At 48.2% G+C, this 18,913-nt stretch overlaps 10 protein-coding genes across 10 annotated transcripts; 2 read left to right on the forward strand and 8 right to left on the reverse strand.

Annotated features, from left to right (window-relative positions):
- Window positions 1–701: 701 nt before the first annotated feature.
- Window positions 702–1,649, forward strand: LCP5 (small subunit rRNA maturation protein LCP5; the record flags this gene model as incomplete). The annotated part of the gene is made up of 1 exon (XM_076682042.1): window positions 702–1,649. One exon carries the CDS (start codon window positions 702–704, stop codon window positions 1,647–1,649), a length of 948 nt encoding a protein of 315 aa, XP_076543999.1.
- A 281-nt stretch (window positions 1,650–1,930) lies between these two features.
- ERG4 (delta(24(24(1)))-sterol reductase) lies at window positions 1,931–3,322 on the reverse strand (the record flags this gene model as incomplete). Its single annotated transcript, XM_076682043.1, has 1 exon — window positions 1,931–3,322. One exon carries the CDS (start codon window positions 3,320–3,322, stop codon window positions 1,931–1,933), a length of 1,392 nt encoding a protein of 463 aa, XP_076544000.1.
- Window positions 3,323–4,324: 1,002 nt separating this feature from the next.
- IRC20 (E3 ubiquitin-protein ligase IRC20) lies at window positions 4,325–8,605 on the forward strand (the record flags this gene model as incomplete). Its single annotated transcript, XM_076682044.1, has 2 exons — window positions 4,325–8,214; window positions 8,275–8,605. The coding sequence occupies 2 exons, from the start codon at window positions 4,325–4,327 to the stop codon at window positions 8,603–8,605; spliced, it is 4,221 nt and encodes a 1,406-aa protein (XP_076544001.1).
- Window positions 8,606–8,727: 122 nt separating this feature from the next.
- RFA2 (Rfa2p) lies at window positions 8,728–9,563 on the reverse strand (the record flags this gene model as incomplete). Its single annotated transcript, XM_076682045.1, has 2 exons — window positions 8,728–9,506; window positions 9,557–9,563. The coding sequence occupies 2 exons, from the start codon at window positions 9,561–9,563 to the stop codon at window positions 8,728–8,730; spliced, it is 786 nt and encodes a 261-aa protein (XP_076544002.1).
- A 273-nt stretch (window positions 9,564–9,836) lies between these two features.
- On the reverse strand, window positions 9,837–10,793 carry TRVA0_001S08724 (WD40 repeat domain-containing protein; the record flags this gene model as incomplete). Its single annotated transcript, XM_076682046.1, has 2 exons — window positions 9,837–10,529; window positions 10,584–10,793. 2 exons carry the CDS (start codon window positions 10,791–10,793, stop codon window positions 9,837–9,839), a joined length of 903 nt encoding a protein of 300 aa, XP_076544003.1.
- Window positions 10,794–11,149: 356 nt separating this feature from the next.
- ZIM17 (Zim17p) lies at window positions 11,150–11,668 on the reverse strand (the record flags this gene model as incomplete). The annotated part of the gene is made up of 1 exon (XM_076682047.1): window positions 11,150–11,668. One exon carries the CDS (start codon window positions 11,666–11,668, stop codon window positions 11,150–11,152), a length of 519 nt encoding a protein of 172 aa, XP_076544004.1.
- Window positions 11,669–11,878: 210 nt separating this feature from the next.
- Window positions 11,879–13,342, reverse strand: YHK8 (MFS transporter; the record flags this gene model as incomplete). Its single annotated transcript, XM_076682048.1, has 1 exon — window positions 11,879–13,342. One exon carries the CDS (start codon window positions 13,340–13,342, stop codon window positions 11,879–11,881), a length of 1,464 nt encoding a protein of 487 aa, XP_076544005.1.
- A 257-nt stretch (window positions 13,343–13,599) lies between these two features.
- Window positions 13,600–15,255, reverse strand: TRVA0_001S08790 (uncharacterized protein; the record flags this gene model as incomplete). The annotated part of the gene is made up of 1 exon (XM_076682049.1): window positions 13,600–15,255. The coding sequence occupies one exon, from the start codon at window positions 15,253–15,255 to the stop codon at window positions 13,600–13,602; it is 1,656 nt and encodes a 551-aa protein (XP_076544006.1).
- A 1,275-nt stretch (window positions 15,256–16,530) lies between these two features.
- On the reverse strand, window positions 16,531–17,442 carry TRVA0_001S08812 (uncharacterized protein; the record flags this gene model as incomplete). Its single annotated transcript, XM_076682050.1, has 1 exon — window positions 16,531–17,442. The coding sequence occupies one exon, from the start codon at window positions 17,440–17,442 to the stop codon at window positions 16,531–16,533; it is 912 nt and encodes a 303-aa protein (XP_076544007.1).
- Window positions 17,443–18,119: 677 nt separating this feature from the next.
- On the reverse strand, window positions 18,120–18,586 carry ERV14 (cornichon family protein; the record flags this gene model as incomplete). The annotated part of the gene is made up of 2 exons (XM_076682051.1): window positions 18,120–18,380; window positions 18,446–18,586. 2 exons carry the CDS (start codon window positions 18,584–18,586, stop codon window positions 18,120–18,122), a joined length of 402 nt encoding a protein of 133 aa, XP_076544008.1.
- Between the last annotated feature and the right edge of the window lie 327 nt (window positions 18,587–18,913).

The raw sequence follows: 18,913 nt of genomic DNA on the forward strand, positions 1-18,913 counted from the left end.
TGGCTGCTTGTCTTTTATAAACCACTGGGCCGGTACCGCGGACGGTAGGTGATACGCGTAGATCGGAGCGCACATCTTCAGACTTTGTGCCCATCATCCCCCACATGTTGTCGATCTCAATTCCATCTTTCGCCGAAAACCCCTCTATGTATGCATTTTACATATTTTATACGGCACAGTACAGTACAGTAGTAGTAATGGTAGTATTGTTAGAGCGTGTGCTGCGTTGTTACACTGCGATGATAACCAGGTAGCATTCAGCCAGCATATTGCTGCAATGGTACCTGTTGTACAATGCTGCAATACAAAAATACACTATCATCAATCATGAGTATGCTTCCAAAGATTTACCTGTAATATCCTTTTGTAATTGGAGGAACGGAGAGAACCTCTCTTAGCCTGAGCTATAGCGTCTCCTCATCGTTCAATCAATTCATGACCAAGCTTCAAAATTGCCAGGAAACCATCTTATATGTATATCAATAAATTGGAAAGTCGCCAATACCCAAATAGTTACAGTCACCGGTACTTTTTTGCACGGCTACTGTAGAGCTTGCGCGAGTAGAAATTACCCCTGGTAATGCTACGAAGCGGTTGTGGTGATAGTTTTAGTGGGCCGATGATTCAGCCGCACGGGGTGGTTGAAAATTCAAAAAAAAAATTGACAGGCCTGAAATTTTCTTATCGAAGCACTAAAAAAAATGGATTCACAGCTGAAAAGCATAATCAGTGCGGTAGACAGCATATCCGACGGGCTGGATAAACAGAAGAGTGTCCCTAAAGAGGCTATCGAAGGGTCTGCCGAGGGGATCTCGCTGCTTTCGCTCAAAAACCATGCTATGCTATCATATCTCCAGAACATTGCATTGATCGCGGCATCTCAGATCGCCAGATCGCAGAAAGACACCAAGGAAGTCATGGATAAGGCGGTCAAAGGGTCTATTACCCAGCGAGTTGTGCTGGAGAAGGGTGTCAAGGGCCTGGAGGCCAAAATTGCATATCAGATCGAGAAGGTGCTTCGAGCGAACTTCAAGGCTAAGCAGGATGCAGAGCTGCAGGCCTCTGGCGAGGCCGAGGCCGCTCAGAATGGCGAGGAGAGCGACTCTGACGACGATACTCTGAACTACAAGCCAAACCCAAATGCATTGGTCTCTTCAACTACCGGCATCAAGAGACCGTCGAGGGAAGAGGAAGAAGCTTCCGCAAAGCCAACCAAGTACGAAGTGCCAAAGATCGCTCCGGTCAGCCTGGAAGCCAAGGATCGAGACGCCAAGGCATCGCGAAGACGGAAGAACGCCACTATGGAGGAGTATCTGCGACAGACCTCTGTGGCGCCTGTCGCCGAGCCGTCTATCGGCAGTACGATTATGGACCACGGACGTGGTGGCGAGCGAACCGAGCGGGACAGCAAGAAGCAGGCGGAGATCGACCGGTACGAGGAGAACAACTTTACGCGAATTGTTACGACATCGAAGAAGCAAGAGCGAAAGGCTGCGCGACAGCGACAACGAGACGCCTATGGCAAGAACTTCTTTGGCGAAGACTGGGGATTCACGACTAATAAATCGGACGACATTGCTGCGGCTACTAAGCGGAGGAAAGGTGCCAGCGTGTGGGAGCGAACTAAGAAGCGGCAGAGAAGGGATTAATTCACTAACATTTTGTAATTGTATTCAAACATGTTCATCTGTTAATGTTTAGTGGCCTTTATGATTGCTATTATTTGCGTAATAACGGGCGAGCCAGTCATGTAGTTACAGCCGCATGTTGGAACTTCGTTACAGGCGCCTCGAACCTCCGCGAAGCGGAGCTACAGGGGTTTGGGGGCTGGCCCCAGTATATCTAACCATTGCTACCAATATCCCTAGCAAAGCGGGCTTTAGCAAATGATCGAGAATCGTCTATTCGATCTATGTATAGTACAATTGACTTAGAATACATAAGGGATGTAAATATACGGGCATCGTCGCTTGTATTCTTCCCAGTCGTCGCCATACTTCTCAGCGCATTTCTCAAAGTCACGCTTGGTTCGGTGCAGAATCATGAAGAAGAAGAAAACTGGGTAGAAGTACGGAAGTGGCGAAACGAAGCCAGTGTTAAGAGCCCAGCACAGGTTCTGAGTGAAGTCAGCAGTGTAGTGCGCCTTTCGGGCGTACTTGAACCAGCCATCGGTCAACAGGGACTTACCGTTCTTGCACTTGAGGTAGTTGGGGTTCTCAACAACCTGGTATGGCAATCGTGGGAAGGTGTTTCGGATCTTGAGGGTTCCTGCAAGCTGCTGTCGGAACGAGTTCTTCTGACTGTTGCCAGTGTCAAAGAAGTAGTAGGCGACAGAAATCAAGACCCACAGGAACACGTTGTAGCCAATAGAGTGCTGATACACGGCCGGATCTCGGCTGGCAAGGTACAGAGTGTTGAAGCAGTAGGTGAACGGCACACCAGCGATGTTCCAGAAAATGAGCATAAAACCGAACTTCTCGTAGAACATGTCCCAGGACGTGATAATAAGCTCCTCGCCCTTGGCGCAAGCATTGGCGTAGAGCCACGTACCATAGAGGCCGAACAGGGCCTGGTTCGACACGTAACCGTACTCCTTATACTGCTTGAGAACAGCAGCCAGAGACAGGAAGTAGAGTGTGAACCATGGAAGTCGCACCTCGAAGAACATCTTGAGATCAATGATGCCAATTCGCGGGTAGAGCGGGGCACCCATGAAGAAATCGTGGATGTGGGACCCGGTCATTCGCACAGCAGTACCGTTGAATAGCGCGGTGAAGTACACACCAAACGAGAAGAGGAAACCGCTGATAATCGCCACAGTCATGATCTCGCCAAAGTGGTCAATCAGGTTAGACAGGTCGAACAGGCCCGAGAAGTGCAGGGCAAGGGCCACAGCAGTAGAGAAGTACAGAGACCACACGGCATTGCAGTAGTAGTCAAGCGGCTTGTTACCAAGGTGCGGCACTGGCATGCCCTTGCTCCAAATGCCTGGCAGTGTCGCGTAGTTGACCATCTGGAAGAGGAGGAAGCCCCACTCGATCTTCCAAGCGTACCAAGTCGGGTAAGCGTTCTCGTAGCAGTAGCCGTAGAGCCGCTTGACGAAGTCGAGGATAGCCTCATTCTCCTCGGGGAACATGAGCTGGCAGTCATTGTAGTAGTAGCAGGCCCACATGTACCACATGAGGGCAGGGAAGCCGATCATCATGGCTACGTTGCCAATAGGACCGCCAAACTCGTACTCAATTGGGCCCGAGAGCTTGGTGGGGTCTCTCTTGGCCGCGGCCCTGAGCTGCTGCTTCTCTTTCTCAGCAGAAGACGACATGGTTCCGTTCGCTTACACGTAAAACGATGTTTCGCGGTGTCTGGTGGGTTTTATGTGAAAAATTCCCCCTGGTTGCAGCCTCACGATCGTCGATCTCGGCCCAGACAATGTTCCGGGATGCCGGGGGCCTAAACGATCCAAACGATGGCCCTACGGCACCACCGACAAAGCATAGCGGTATTGCCGTATTTTGGCTAATTTTACGGCTTTGGCCTGCAATTATGCCGCTTTATGGGTTTCGGTTTGACATGTTCTCCGCCAAGGAACCGGAGTCGGAGTGCGTTAATCAGATGCCGGGTTAGTTGCATGAGTTAGGACCTACAGGTCTAGACAGGTAACGTTCCGCGCGTATCAATTTAGTCCTTAGCCTGTCTAATACGTTATTACGGCTTGAAGCCACCAACTATAGTACTTTAATTACAATACGAACTACTGGACTATTACTGGCTAGACCCTGCTCGCTGGTCAAATGGAAACTGGCCGGCCGCTCAATTTAGCTGACCACAGCTACTTATGATAATATCTTCACACGGCTGCATCCTAAATATACCTTCAGATAGCACAGATGCGATACAGTATACTGTCAAACAAGAGATTGCTACTTACTTCGTAACAAAATTTCTGCAACAATGACTGGTTACAACGTAACAAAGTTTTCGTCACACTGCAGTATTTACTCCCAAAATGAAACAAAACTCCAGTTACAATGCGTAACAACACCCTCAAGTCAACCACACCTCCGCGTAGCGGAGCCCCAGGGGGGTCTGGGGGGACTGGTCCCCCCAATCACATCAGACAGAGCGTGCATTTGAGGGCCAGCCCTCGAGTTCCCGTAGTTGGGGGCTCTGCCCCCATACCCCCGTTTGGCAGTTTAGCGGTGGTGATAGGGAAATTTCAGTGTGCGGCTCAAACCGGCGCGCGCGCAGACCAGACATAGATAGCGCACTGGAGTAACGCATATCGCTGATCTTGTGGCCAATCTATGGAGCAGGCGCTCGTACGATGGACTCGGATACTCTGTACAAGCTCGACAGGCCCCATATCACCGACTGCGATGTCGAGCTGCTGGGAAAGCTTGTAGCGGAGACGGGGACCCCGGTGAACGGCATTGCGAAGACCGATGATAGCGTTGATCTGGTGCCGGTGCTGAGTAATAGCATAGATCTTGGACTCTACTATCCGTTAGAGTCCAAGGAATATCCGAAACTGGAGATAGAGAAAGGGGACACTGTTCTGAGTGCCGATGTAGAGCTGGAAATGGACGAGAATGATCCAACTCGGTTCGAAGTTAAGGTTGCTACGAAGAAACGAAGAAAGGGCTCTGATCTCGTGAGTACCGCACATTCAACGCTGTTTAAGCTACATGCTATAAAGTTCCGTCAGATCAGAATGGACTTGCTGAAGCTGGAATCCTTGGGGCTCTCGAAGCCAGGAGGACGGGGCTTGATCCACTACTCTCCACCGCGGCTGGAAATGGTGTATATTGGTGACGCCTATGGCAACATGGAGTTCACTGGTACGATAAGATATTGTGTGTCCTTTGTCGCTAAACGCAGTCTGCCAATTGGCGTTGCGATGGATAATGTGACCTTCAAACGGCTGGATATTCTGCTAGAAAGCAATCCGAAGAAAGCAACTGTGCAGGACTTCTACGAATGCGTTTCCAAAGATCGCAGAGGCGATGTAAATGAGAAGATGGTTATTCCCGGTATGAGCTGTGAGCTTCTCAAATTCCAGATGGGGACTGTAAAGTGGTTACTCAATAAAGAAGGGAAGAAGCTAGACAGTTCGGGAAAGCTGGTTGGACTGACTCCTGAAGAAGAAGGCTCTGAATCCGAACAAGTGTATGGCTGGCACCCAATTAATGATGACTACTGGGTCAACACGATTCTAGGAGTAGTCTGTACCAAAGAAGTCTACCGACAGTGTGTCGCCGAATTCAATCGAGAGTACCAGAGAGGCGCAAAGTTGTTGCTGGCCGAAGAAATGGGGCTTGGTAAGACAATCGAGACGCTATCAGTTGTTCTTCTCAACAAGTTCCCTGCCGAACAAAAAGGCACAATGCCTTGGGACGACGTTCTTGAGAGAAACCTTCCTGCAGTAAAGACTACTCTCATCGTGTGCCCGGAGACTATTGCTGACCAATGGATCGGCGAAATCCAAACGCATACTCCAACCCTGACAGTGAGGCGGTATTTCGGACGCGGCAAAAAGGACTACAGCACTGGTGAAGAGCTGAGCGAATACGATATCGTGGTGACTACCTATCAAGTTATTTCTGCGGAGCTACCGTTTGTTCAATATGATCCAGAAGTTCGAAATGTTCGTTCGCACGTGGTTCAAAAGCGACGCGACGTCGAGGGACTACGGTCGCCGCTAGTCCAACAGCACTTCTGGAGGGTGATTCTAGACGAGGTTCAGATGGTAGGCAGCAGAGCTAGCCACTGCGCCACCGTGGCGACGACCATCCCCAGAGCTCACGCTTGGGGCATTACAGGTACCCCGATTAAAGGTACTCTTACAAATTTAAAGGCACTCGTGAGCTTCTTGCGGTATGAGCCGTTTGCTACCAGGCCACGTATCTGGGACCGCCTCACACGCCATGTTGACGAGTTCCGGAGGTTCTGGAGTAACTCTGCTACTAGACATACACTGTCCATGGTTCAAGAGGATATCAAACTGCCAGAGCAGCATCACGTTCTTGTACCACTGAGGCTAAATGTTGTCGAAGAGAACGGCTACGAGTATGTGTTTAAGAACTTTATTCGCAGCTGCAATCTAGATGCCTACTCTGAGGGCTTCAAGTACGAACACATGTTTACTTCGACCGCCACTAATGAGATGAGCTTCTGGCTGCAGCGATTAAGGCAGATTTGCGGTCACGCCGCAATTGGTCAGCGATCAACTGTCTTGCAAATGCAAAATGCATCAACAACCGCAGAAATCTTAGATGGCATGCTTGATCAGATTCGATCAGACTATTTTGCCACATATCGAAAGCTGCAGGTGAACAAACTCTCTATTGGGCAATCGTACGACAGACTGAAGAATACCACAGAAGCTTTGAAATGGTATAGTAAAACTACCAAGGAAGTCGAAGACGTGATTAAAGACAATTGGGAGAGCCCTGAAAGACTCCGCAAGATAAAGGACAATACGGCCACTAGCTCAATCCGCTTCCGATCATGGGTTGAGCTGCTTCACCGATGCTACTTCTTTGTCGCAACAGCGCACTATCGAATCCGTGCACGTGAGGAGGCAGTCGACGAAAATGGTGAGCAGGTTGACCCCGACCTCAAACCCAAACCAAAGGATGAGGAGCTAATCGAACGCGAAAAGTTGCTGGAAGAAGAGTACTATGGCAGAGCCGAGTCATTGCGTCAAATTATGCTATCTAGTTCGATTGAACGCGCAATGTACGAGACGGACCGGTTGAGCAAACTGTACATTTTTTCCGACAAGTTTGACAAATCAGCCATAGTCAGAATTGGATCGCGGCTGAAATCCCACGTTCTGTTCACTCAGTTGAACCTCTTGGAGCAAAAGCTGAATGACCAGCTTGAGATGATCCTTGAATTTGCCACTGAAGTGAAAAAGAACCTCACTACTCGATTAGTAGAACAGTCTAACGAAGCAACCGGTGAGGAGTATGAAGCATCTCTTGACAGCCAAGAATATGCTTTTCAGTATTTAACGGTGCTGCAGAAGGCTATTGTCGATCGTCAATTTGCCGTCACTGGCACAGACCTGTCTATCAGTCATAAGAATTCGCAAAAGGAAAAGGAGACGAAGGAGACGAAGAAGAGGAAGCGCCAGAAAGTTTCCGACGATCCTGATGCACTCGAGTCCCAGTTGGAGCAAAAGCGAATGCTGATGAGACCTCTTCATGGCCAAGGCACGTCCTTGAGAGGGATATGGCTGAACCTGCAGCAGTATTCCGGGCAGGATGCCCAGTCAGGCTCCGAGATACACACTGGTGCCTCACACCTTCACGAGATTGTTACATCTCAAACCAAACTCATCGACCACTTGAAGCGAGATGTGACGTTGTTTAACACCTGCTACAACTCCAGATTGGAGTATTATCGACAGCTGCAGGCATTAAGTGACCAAGTTACGGAGGATCCTCTTCCAGAGGCAGATGTGGTTGATGAAACGAAGGAGACCCAGAGAATTGCAAGTACCAAGCTGGCTAACGCCCATCTCGAGAGAGAAATCCGCAAGGTGGATTCTCGAGTTGCGTATCTGGATGGCCTGAGAATTCGAATGAACTCTGACGGAGCCGAGAGTAAGATTTGCACTATCTGTGACATGGAGATAGAATGGTGCGTGTGGACGAGCTGTGGACATGAGTTCTGCTTGCCCTGTATGAATGCTTGGAACAAGCACTCCCGAAGCTGCCCAATGTGTAGAACAAAGCTTGGTCACAAAGATCTCTATCGATACAAGGTAAACGCAGGAAAGAAGCAGATCAAGCCTGAATATCAAGACTCTGTTGACGAACCTAGCAAATCAGATACCGAAGAGGACGCTGAAATACTTGCCGGTCACATTGGAGTTGTCAAGGATGAGCCAATTAGGTCGGCAGTGAATCGGGTTTACAGGACAATTCACAAGTCTACTTTGGACGAGATCAATTCAGCTGCGCACTTTAAGGACAACCAAAGATTTGGATCCAAAATTGACCATATCGTTGCGGCAGTAATTTGGCTCCGAAGCATTGATCCGAATACCCAGGTGGTGATCTTCTCGCTGTGGTCGTCCATGCTCGACAAGATTGCTCAAGCGCTAAGGCGAAACAAAATTGAATTCACCATGGGCAAAGAAGGAACTGCGAGATTCACACACGACCCTAATGTTGCATGTTACTTACTGCACACGAAGTCACAATCGTATGTTATATTGCCTTTCTTTTTTTTTTGTTACATGTTTGTTGCTAACTAGTTTTTAAGTGCCGGGTTGACGTTAGTTAACGCCACTCACTTGTTCCTTGTGGAGCCGGTTCTCCATCCAGATATCGAATTACAGGCCATATCTCGAATCCACAGAATTGGACAGACTAGACCCACTACAGTGTGGTCGTTCGTCATGGAGGATACTGTTGAAGTGGATATAATGGAAATTGCCTGCGAGCAGAGACTCCAGCACCGAAATGATAATGAACAGTTGACGGAACAGGACAAAGTTATAATTGAAGCTTCGAAAGAGGGCGGTGAGACGGTCGATTCTGATGTTGCCCGTGATATCCTTTACCGCCAAATTGAACGATTCAGAAACGCTTGACGAATGTTATATAACTGTAATTATAGTTAAGTATCTTACTGGTTACAACAGGCCAATCACTCTATCATGAGATAAATAGTAAACTAATCCGGCATAATAGGTCTTAAAAATTAGCTAACGAATTACTCCACTGGAAGGTAGTGGTTGTCTTCACCCTGGTAACAGGCACCGTTTCCTTCCATTTCTTCCACCTCTCTCATGATATCCGCCAGCTTCATGTTCAATTTTCGCGAAATCTCCTCAACATGGGTTCCAGTATCCTGAGGACCGTTCTTAAGAACAGCAAAAATCTGCTGCTGTACGTTATTGCTCAACGCGGCACCAGCAACGAAGAGCTCGCTACCACCAGTGTTAGTGTTAGCAGCAGCCGTATTGCCATTGGCGTTCGATGCAGCTGCACTATCTTGCGAGCCCTTTGTAAAATGCAGATGCGCAGCAATGCACTTGGCAATGTGGCAAGTAATCTCGTTGAAGTCCTCAACCTTTCTAATCTTGTTCACGTTGAAACTGTTCTTGCCATTGAAGACTCGCACCGATCCAACAACCGAAACGTAATCGTTTGGCTTGAACTCACTCTCGTCCTCTCCGGCATCAACATCCATATCATCGCCACCACCTCTTCGGCCATGCTTGTCCAACCACACCTTGAATTCTAACGATCCCGTGCCATCCTCGACTCTGTACATGAAGTTGCCCATGTTGGCTGCCACGGATCTAACCTGAGCCACGATGGATGCTTTTCCTAGAGGAGCTCCATCAATGTGAGTGTCGGAATCAGGCAGAGGCTCGCTTGACTCGTTGATCTGCTTAATAGTCACCGGACGGATGCTGGCAACAGTTTCCTTTCTCTGGCTCGACTGGCCGCCCTGAGAGAAGAATCCACCACTTTGGTTATCGAAGGCTACGAAGAAGTTAGCAAATCGTGTTATAAAGAGTTTTCAAATCACTTACTCGACATATTGTTTAATAAATAACAGAATTATGAGCTGGTTTGGTGGTGAAATTTGAAAAACGCGCTTTTAGTCGTTGGGAACGCGCCACGCCACGCGACACGCGTCTTAATTAACACCATCAATTACCCACCCAAATTCCGTAACGCGTTTTATGTCACTCACGAATAAGTGATCGGCTCCAATGGATGTATTACAGCTAGCTAGTAAAAGATTTGACTTAGTATACAATATATAACGGCATAAGCTAATGAATCTTCGTTGAAAATATATATAGTAGGTTACGACAGTTTCCACACTTGTATGTCCCCTGAAGTCGTAGAACTAGCTAGTTCGTTTCTAGAATTTGATCCCAGGGCAAAAGCCTTGGCGCCAATGGCATGTGAGGCAGTTTTGACTCGCTCTAATGAGCCATTCATATCCCAGATGCAAATATACCCGTCTTCTGATGCAGACACGACACGGCTATCCTGATCAAAGAAGGCAAGCCCATTCAGCTTTAACTGGGAGTTCTTGTGGCCCTGGAACTTCTTTACCATTGATCCATCGGCGCGGTTAAATAAACGGATACTTGAGTCTAGGGTCGACACTAGAATGGCTTGCCCACTACGAGACTCTACAACATCAGTGATGGGGTGCCCAACAACATCTGTTGTTAGCTGACCATTGCGCACATCGTAAAACCTCAGCCTTCCATCAACTGATCCCGAGATTATCTGAGGCTCAGTCGTAGATACTATAACACTTGATACACTGTCCTTGGCGTCGTCAAACGTCTGGATTGGCTTTGTTCCTCTCGATCTACAGTCCCACACCTTTACAGTTGTATCAAACGATCCGGTAGCAATAATTGAGGCATCTGCGCTAAAGCTAACCGAGTTTATTCGCGCCAAGTGGCCTGAAAAGCGCGCGACAGTCTTTCCCGAGGAAACATCCCACAGAAACGCAGTAGTATCACCACCTACCGAAGCAAACTACCTTTAAATTAGCAAATCGTTTCCATAAGTATAGGATTTAGTGGTACTCACCTTCTCTCCGTCATAACTGATCGAAAGATCAAGCACTTCTCTATTGTGAAGATGATAAGAGCTTATGAGCTTTTTGGTCCTTGGATTCCACAGCTTTACAGTCCTGTCCTGCCCACCTGAAAGAACATAGTTGCCATTCGTATTGAACTTGACTACATGGATAGCCCCAGAGTGAGCATCGATGAGCCTACTCTGTTCTATTAGTACCATGGTGTATCATAGTAGGGCGCCAGTCGATGATTATATTGGTGGGTGCGCGCGACAATGCTATAAAACCGCCAATTTTTCACTCAATGCTTCTTCTTTTTTTTCCACCACTTTTTCACGTTTTAGTAAGTTTTTTACCTCAAAAGAGAAGATGATGACAAGAATCCATATTGTTTTATTATATAGGAAGTGCCGTGTGATATAACAAATGATCATAAAGTGGAATCAACACTGAAGCTTCTCTGAAATCACAATTGTTGCTGTATTTCGTACTAACCTCAATAGTTCAAGTAGAGACCTGTTAAAAGACTATATATATATGACTAACTTATGTACATTATAAATTAAATTGGATCTTTCTATTCCTTATTATCTTTATCGGATTTGCCCATTTTTTCAGCCAAGGACTCTGGTATCTCCTCCCATTCCATATCACCCCCTTTCTCGAGCTGGTCGGCGCTAATTGTTCCCTTCGTAATCGATTCGCCTTTCGAAGCCATGATATCCTCTAAAGTGATTCTCTTATCAGAGAAGATTTTTAGATGATCCGCAATAAGGTGTCGGTTCTTGCACCCCGGACATTCAATCAAAACCGTGCCTTTGTGATAAGCTTGTTTCGAAATAACATGTGTCGATCGTGTGGAGCATTTCTTGCACGTAAATGACAATTGGTACTGAGGCTTCTGTGGTTTGATCTCGCCGATTTTGGTCCACTTGGGCTCATCGGCCTTTTCATTCAATCTAACTGTACTGGTACCAAAAGCCCGAAGGTTGCGTGGGAGTGATACGAATGTTGCTCTAGCCAACACTGGCCTCACAATGCGAACAGACTGGACTCCTCTTCTGGCTACTGACCTGTATAGTAATCGCGGCAGCATGATTTTGGTTCAATAGTATTGATTCGATCCTTCTTGTGGCTACTTGTTTTAAAGATTTCTGCGGGCGCGGTGATCGGCTTTACACCTCGAGGCACCCAGATTTCTATACCCTAGAGAACAGTACCACGGTAGTTCGATGATTATGCATTTCTATTAGATTAAATATTAGTTCTATAAGTCATTACTGAACAAATCTGCTCTTCATTCGTATTATTGGGCAAATCTGCTCTTCATTCGTAGAGTCCGGCCGTATTTAGCAAAGACGAGACCCGATGGAGCCATCACCAGCGTAACCAAGGCAATCAGGGTCATGGCCCAATGAAAACCCATCCCATGCATCATTTGCCGGCCAAACAATGTGAAGGCAGTGGAAACCATGCACCGGATACACACATTTGCCCCCATTGCACTGGCAGCATAGAGTCGATACGCCTCTACTGTGTAGGACAAAATACCTGCAAAGGTCCAATTGGTAGCCAGCCCAAAGATGCCGCTGGCAATGATGGGGACCATCCAGTGCACGCTCGGGTAGATCGTCCACGCAAACATAAATAGCGATATGGGAACAATAAATCCGCCTACCGTCATCTGTAATGTTCTCATCTCGGGCTCGGAGACTCCACCATTATCCTGAATAGCTTTATTCCGCATCCTTTCCCACAACGGCGTCGCGGCAACTGAGACGCACATACCAATTGTAAGCCCCAGGAATGAGAGCCCGACATACTGAACCCCAAACCCATACACTTCCTGGAATACCATGGGGAAAGCCGTCATGAAGAGGTAAATAATGGCCATGAGATAGCTCGTATAGAAACACAATACCATCATCATGGGTTCACGGACCAACAAAAGAACCGGACGCTTGCAATTGGACGCAATTGAGTGCATTAGAGACTCTTTTTTCTTCATCTTATCAAACTCGGCGTACAAATTCTGGTTCCCCGTCTCCTTGCGCAGCCGCTTGGCCTTGCGCGACTTTAGCACTGGAGCATATGTCTCGGGGACGAAGAGCATGACTAGAGCGCCCAAACCACCCGAGATAATAAGCAGCACGATATACACCCACCGCCAGCCATACGCATTGACAATGAACCCACCAATCAACGGGCCAATGCCTGGTCCAGCGAATGGGCCCAAGCTGTAGACGCTCATGGGAAGCCCGAGCTCCTGCTTGTCAAATATGTCCGAAATTGTCCCCGGCACATTAGACAAAAAGACACTGCCGAAGAATCCAGAAAAGAATCGCCCAATAATGATAGTCTCAATGTTTTTACCAAACGCCGTGGGTACTTGAAACGCAATGTACCCCAAAAACCCGACGAAATAAACAGGTCTTCGGCCATAAAACTCAGACGCCGGGGCGATAAGCAGCGGGCCCAATGCCAGGGCGAACACAAACACGGCGATACCGAGAATGGCAACCTCCTCCGGGCACTGGAAATAGTCCCTGATGGAATCATTGGTAGTACTCCAGGCGGAATTAACAAAGGTGAGTTCCATAGTCGACACCGTCATAAGCAGCACAATTACCCACTTGCGCCACAGCGACATGTTCCTCACATTCTCCTTATCGTCAACGCCGTCCCAGTCAACAACAAGGCAGTCAAAGGCCGCCGCCTCGCCCACCTCCACAAATAGCTTCTGCGTGGTCTCCTGAACTTCAGCCCCCATCTTGATATTCAAGCGTAGGCTAGAGATGAGCTTTTAGCACAAAAGGAGATTGGATTGTCAGGAAATGAAGATATGATTTGCGAATTTGTCATCTGTGCCGTGGCCGTGGGGGAGGAAAAATCTTAATGTTGAGGTTGAATATCCGGGTAAGACTCATCTGCAGACGGACCCCGAGTACCGTAGGCTTGCAGCGCCGATCCCTGGGAAATCATCGCACTCATCCCCAAAAATGTCAGACATAAACGGATAAAAGGGTATTAATCGCTCACAGGTTCCCGTTTAAGCATCTTGTTGGGTACAGCTGGGTGAAACTTGCTCGATAGCATCTCTTTGGCAATTGCGGAGTGGAATTTGCTCGACTCGAATACGGGGCCAGGCCCGTAACGGTCCAGTTGCTTTTCATCGTTAGATAGGAGACTGGGGTCGACTGAATAATAAAAGGCCATTAAGCCAGGACAGTCCTGAGTAGGGTGGACGACGGAGCTGCAGAACCGGCAGGTCGCTGGACGCGGCGTGGAAGCAGCAAACGCGGCAGCGCCTAAGTGCATTATTAATGGGCCCACCGGTGGAATCCCAGAGGCCGGGCCTCTCGAGTACTGGGCGATGTACATCTTGAACTTTGACAGGATGAGCAAGTGGGGTACGTAGCCTTCGAAATATAATTTAGCGGCCGCGCACAGCGATGACCATTGTTCAATAAACGGCTTGTCCTTGGTGTACCAATCGCGTCCAATTGCTTTGTAGATGGCATCGGGCATCATGTGGAGAAGTACAGAGAATCGCTGGCGTTGGGTGATGATCCCCGCTTGCACAAGATCATGAGATAGCGGCGTAAACCCGAGGAGGAATTCGCCTAAGCGTCCAGCAGTCATCGTCTCGGGGTCGGCAATAACATCGTCGTAGTAGGCTAGCCAGCGCACCAGGTCCGTCTCACTCACCTTGTCGGGATCAAACTGCTTCGCTTTTGGAACCAGGTTGCCCGATTTATCAAGGTACCTTTCAAACGGGAAAGTCTCCTCCTTTGGCAGTCGGGGGGCCTGTTGCGACAGCGACTGCATGACTAGATTCATCCAGCGCTCAAACACGTCCTTCAGCTCAGCGGAGGACGGTTCAAGAAGGAAAGTATTGGTATCTGCAATTACATTCTCCATGGCAATTGGCACGTAGAGCTTATCGTAATCCGATAGAAAGAATGACACAATGGAGGGTATGTCTAGTCGATCAACGACTTCATCAACAAAAGCTCGCTTCAGCACTGGGCGCAGGTATCTAAGGGCTTCAATATTAGTATTCTGCTTGTCGGTGTGCATGCTATAAGCGCGTCGCAGGGCCTTTTGCAATTGGTACCATATTGCCGCCTCTTCCGTAGAGAGGTTGTCGGGAGCTGTGGCATAAATAGCTACCATCTTCTCGACCACCGGCCCATTGCACCCATCTCCCAGGATGTTTTTGGTGTACCAGCCACCATTGAGGGCGCTTTCCCAGAAGTTGTCAATCGAGAGCTTTTTGCGGTTGCCGTACTTCAATTCCGTGGTGAGGAACAGGCGAATGGCACCACTCCTGATGGGTTTCAGCATCAGCAGGACGCCGTCGATTTCGGTTATTTCGGCATTTCCCACCAGCGTGTCGATATATCGCTTGGATTGCTCAATGTGGCACTGGATCGCCTCTTTTAGGTCCTCGGCATGGACGAGTGCTTCCTCCACTGCTTCAATGTAGAGTAGAAACCGGGGAACTGTAATGGGCTCATCCACCAGCTCTTCAGCATTTCCGTAGCAGTAAATATCGTCGAATGCGTCTAGGAATTCATCCCAGTTTCCTTTCTGGAGACATTGGTCGTAGCGAAAGAGGGTCTGTACCCGAGGGTCGGTTGCAGTTTTTCGCAGAGCTTTGCACTTTTGTGCCTGGGACATTTTGTCCAGCGATTTTGCAGTGGATTCAAACCTCCTCAGGGTTCCTTCTGCTTCCCTTTGTACCGCTGGTTCAACCATTTTCCACAGTTGTAACACTGTTGGTGTAACGGGTTTGGATTTGCGTGATCGGCGAAAATCAAATACGGCGCATCCTACCAGCTACACTTTCGAACGACACACCGTACCTAGTGAGGCATTATCGGTATTGAGTATATAAACAATATGTTTATAGGCTATAGACTATTTATCCTCTACCTTGTTCTCCGCTTCAATTGACTTGGGGGCCAGCCCCCAAACCCCCGTAGCTCCGCTTCGCGGAGGGATTCAATTGATTCGCTACAATATCTCCCGAAGCGGAGCCTCAGGGGGGGATTCGGGGGGATAAGTACGAAACAGCGCTTAGCGTATTGCTTTGTGTGGTTGGATTAGGGAATGGATTTCGAATATCTATTAGGGTGTTATTCACTATATTATAATTGAGTACCTGTCCTGTAGTAGAAGGGCCTCTTACCTGCTTCCAGTGCCGCGTAGTTAAGGAAGACTTTCCTTACCAATGTTTGAATGTTCTATAGTCGCATTTTTTTATAATTAAGAGCTTTACGAAGTAATGCAATCAGAATTATGAACAATAGTAGTGGATGATGGTCTTATCCTTCAACATCTTTGATCAACTGCTAATAGGTACCGGTATGTTTGTAACGCCTTGTTACGAAAGTTTTGCTGGGAGTTTGTAACAGTGTAACAAAAACATTGTTTACGCTGTAACCGTCACCCAAGTAAGCGACTCCGAGATGGCTACAAAATTGCTCTCTTTTAGTGTTTACGATTGCTCAAGGGGTATGTGTCAATACAGGGTACTATATAGAGAGATGATGCGGGGGTCTGGGGGCTGGCCCCCGGCCACGGGAGCTCGAGGGCTGGCCCTCGAATACACTGGTTTTCCCTGCTAGTTACGGTGTCGGTAAAGGAATTGTACCAGAGAAGAACAAACTTTAACTCTTTAGAGCGTAATGTGTGGGGTCAATTGACACAAGACGGTCTAATATCCTTGCACAAGATAATCTTTACTGATATACATGCTCGCAATTGCCAATAAAGGTTCCGCAAAAGAACGCCCAAAATAATCATTCACTTTACACAGAGTAGGTATGATATTAGAAATACTAAACGAATAATAATACAAAAGAGAGAATGTTGTGTGTTTGTGTGTGTATAAATGCAATTGGTATTAAAACGAGTGAAAAAAGTTGGTCTTCTTCTTTTTTTCTGTTTTTTTTAGAAGTTTGCTGCACTGTTGACATGCCCACTATTATGATACTGGTCAATGTTCTGTCGGAAAACGTTTCCTCCATCGTCAAACGAATTGTCCTTGGCTGGAGAACCGCCCACATACGGCGAGCCGCTACTGCCACCCTTTCGGAACCAGATTCGCCATGCAACGAAGCCCAGACCTAATAACAGCAGAGCACCGCCTACGCCTACGCATACACCAATGACAATCTTTTTGTTTTGTGGTGAAAGCCCGCCGCCGCTGCTGTTGTCCTGAGTATCGGTCGAGAGCGACGCGGATGCACTGGCGGATGTCGAAGTGGCCTTCTGCTCAGCAACAGTCGAGCTGATCATGGATTTATGGCCGTCTTTGGTGATAGTTCGGATGATTACAGTGGTTCCATCGGCAGACTCAGAAGTGGAGGCCGCGGTCACCTGGGAATGGGAAGCGACAGCCGACTTGGTTGCTCCAGCAGTGCTACCGCTGTCAGTAGAGGCCTGTCCGGCCGACGAGGTCGGCCCAGCCGAACTCTCCGTCTGCGACGGGGATGCCGATGGAGACGACGAGGCCTGCTCGGTCTTCGAGGTGGATTTTGAAGTCGTCGTCGTCTTCTTGGAAGTCGTGGTCGAGCTTGATGACGTGGACGTACTGTCGCTAGCAGTCACGACAGCGCTCTGGCTTGGAGTCGTGATGTCTACAGAGGTCGACTGCCGCCCGGCCGTGGTTCCCGATGGGCCGAAAGTCGTCTGGTTGCTGTTCTGTCGCGCTTCGAGGATCGGAACCGCGTGATCGTGGGCCAAAGCGGCCTCTTCGGAATCAGCGACGAACCCACGCTTCGCCTGGTTGTAGTTCTCTATGGCGGACCCGTGAACGAGCGAGGTCGCCCCCAAGGTCAGCAGCACCAACGAGAGTTTCATGCTGAGTGACTAAAAGGCGGAATACCAAAAAATTAGGGATCGAAAAAGGGTAAACAAAAAAGGGTGTCTAAATGAGAGTCAAAAAGATGGATAGAAAAAAGGGGTGGAACGAGTGGAAACGCTTTTGAAGCGGGTAGGCAGGTTATTTCTGTCGCTTTGTGGTTGGGTTTATTTTTGGTGATGCAAAAAATTGGTGCAAAAAAGGGGGCAGCAGCAGGTTTTGAGGGTTGGCGCCGGGATGAATCACCGTAAGGACCGGCTGGAAAATGGGCCTACTTTTTTTTTTTTGGTGGGTGTCGCAAGACTAAAGAATGAGGGGCCCGATGCAATTCGCAGGATCTAGAGCTTGGGAACGATATGGATTCCTGACGCTTCAATCGGCATTTTCATTTAATCATTCATGAGTGATTATCCAGGGGGGCCCTCCGAATAGGCAGTGTCTGCGGCTCACCCGACGATGAGTCAGCATTCCATAATGCATTACGTATAGTGGCCTTGGCGGGTTGTTTACTACTGTATTATTACGGTGTGAACCAGGGGAGCGGATACCCCTGAGGATTATATATAGACATTAATTATGTATTTTGGGGTAATATACATAGTAGTTCATGTGCCATGTGAGAGATTGGTATGACCAATGGTGGCCAATGGCCAATTGTCGCCAAAACAATGGGGGTTTAAGCGACAATTGCGGCGATCATAGCGTAGAGATAGTAGAAGAAGAGCAGCAGGTGGATTCCGAGCTTGATGAAGGCCTCCTTCTTGTGGGTGTTGACGGTTCGGAAGATCTCCGTCGCATCGAGCTTGTGGGTGTTCTTGAGCACCTTGTTGACGTTCCACGCTAGGAGTGGAACATTGACCAGGAAGATGAACCACTGCCCGAACAACAGGAGAAGGGCGGTCAGGAAGGCATGCAAACCTGCCTCAGGTAAGATGAACTACGCACTCGCATTAGTACGCCGTTGGCCAACTCTGAGCTAAAAAAAATAAACAAAAAACTTACGACATTGACTTTGTTGCACAGATCAACTGGGTTAATGTAGTCTGCCTCAAGATCAGAGTACATCACAGCAAAGAACACCTGCATGAACAGGTTTCCCGCATTCAGGAACACCGCCAGCAAATACAGCCAGAAAATCCCCATCGTTTTTGTTGGTTTTTGATGATACGAATTGTCTTTTTTGCTTCCTCGAAACTCGGTGGTTGCGGCGGCGGCGGGGGCGGAAAATCGCTCTGTGGCCGCACCTTCCCAATCGGGCCCCCTTGTGCGGCGCATTATGCGTGTATACCATCTAAGTGGTCACCAATCGACAGGGCCTTACTGTAATGGTTCGGCCATCGGTCAATTGGTCATGATCCTCAAGAATGCTGCATAAAACCAAATGATTTTGTAGAGTCGTTTATAGTGTGATTCTTTGAAATACAAAGTGACATTTTAGAGAACTCAAAGCTACAGCTAGTGGAAGCTACC

This window comes from Trichomonascus vanleenenianus (genome assembly GCF_965637985.1).
Source record: "Trichomonascus vanleenenianus strain CLIB 3782 genome assembly, contig: TRVA0_001S, whole genome shotgun sequence".
Lineage (NCBI taxonomy): Eukaryota > Fungi > Ascomycota > Dipodascomycetes > Dipodascales > Trichomonascaceae > Blastobotrys > Blastobotrys vanleenenianus.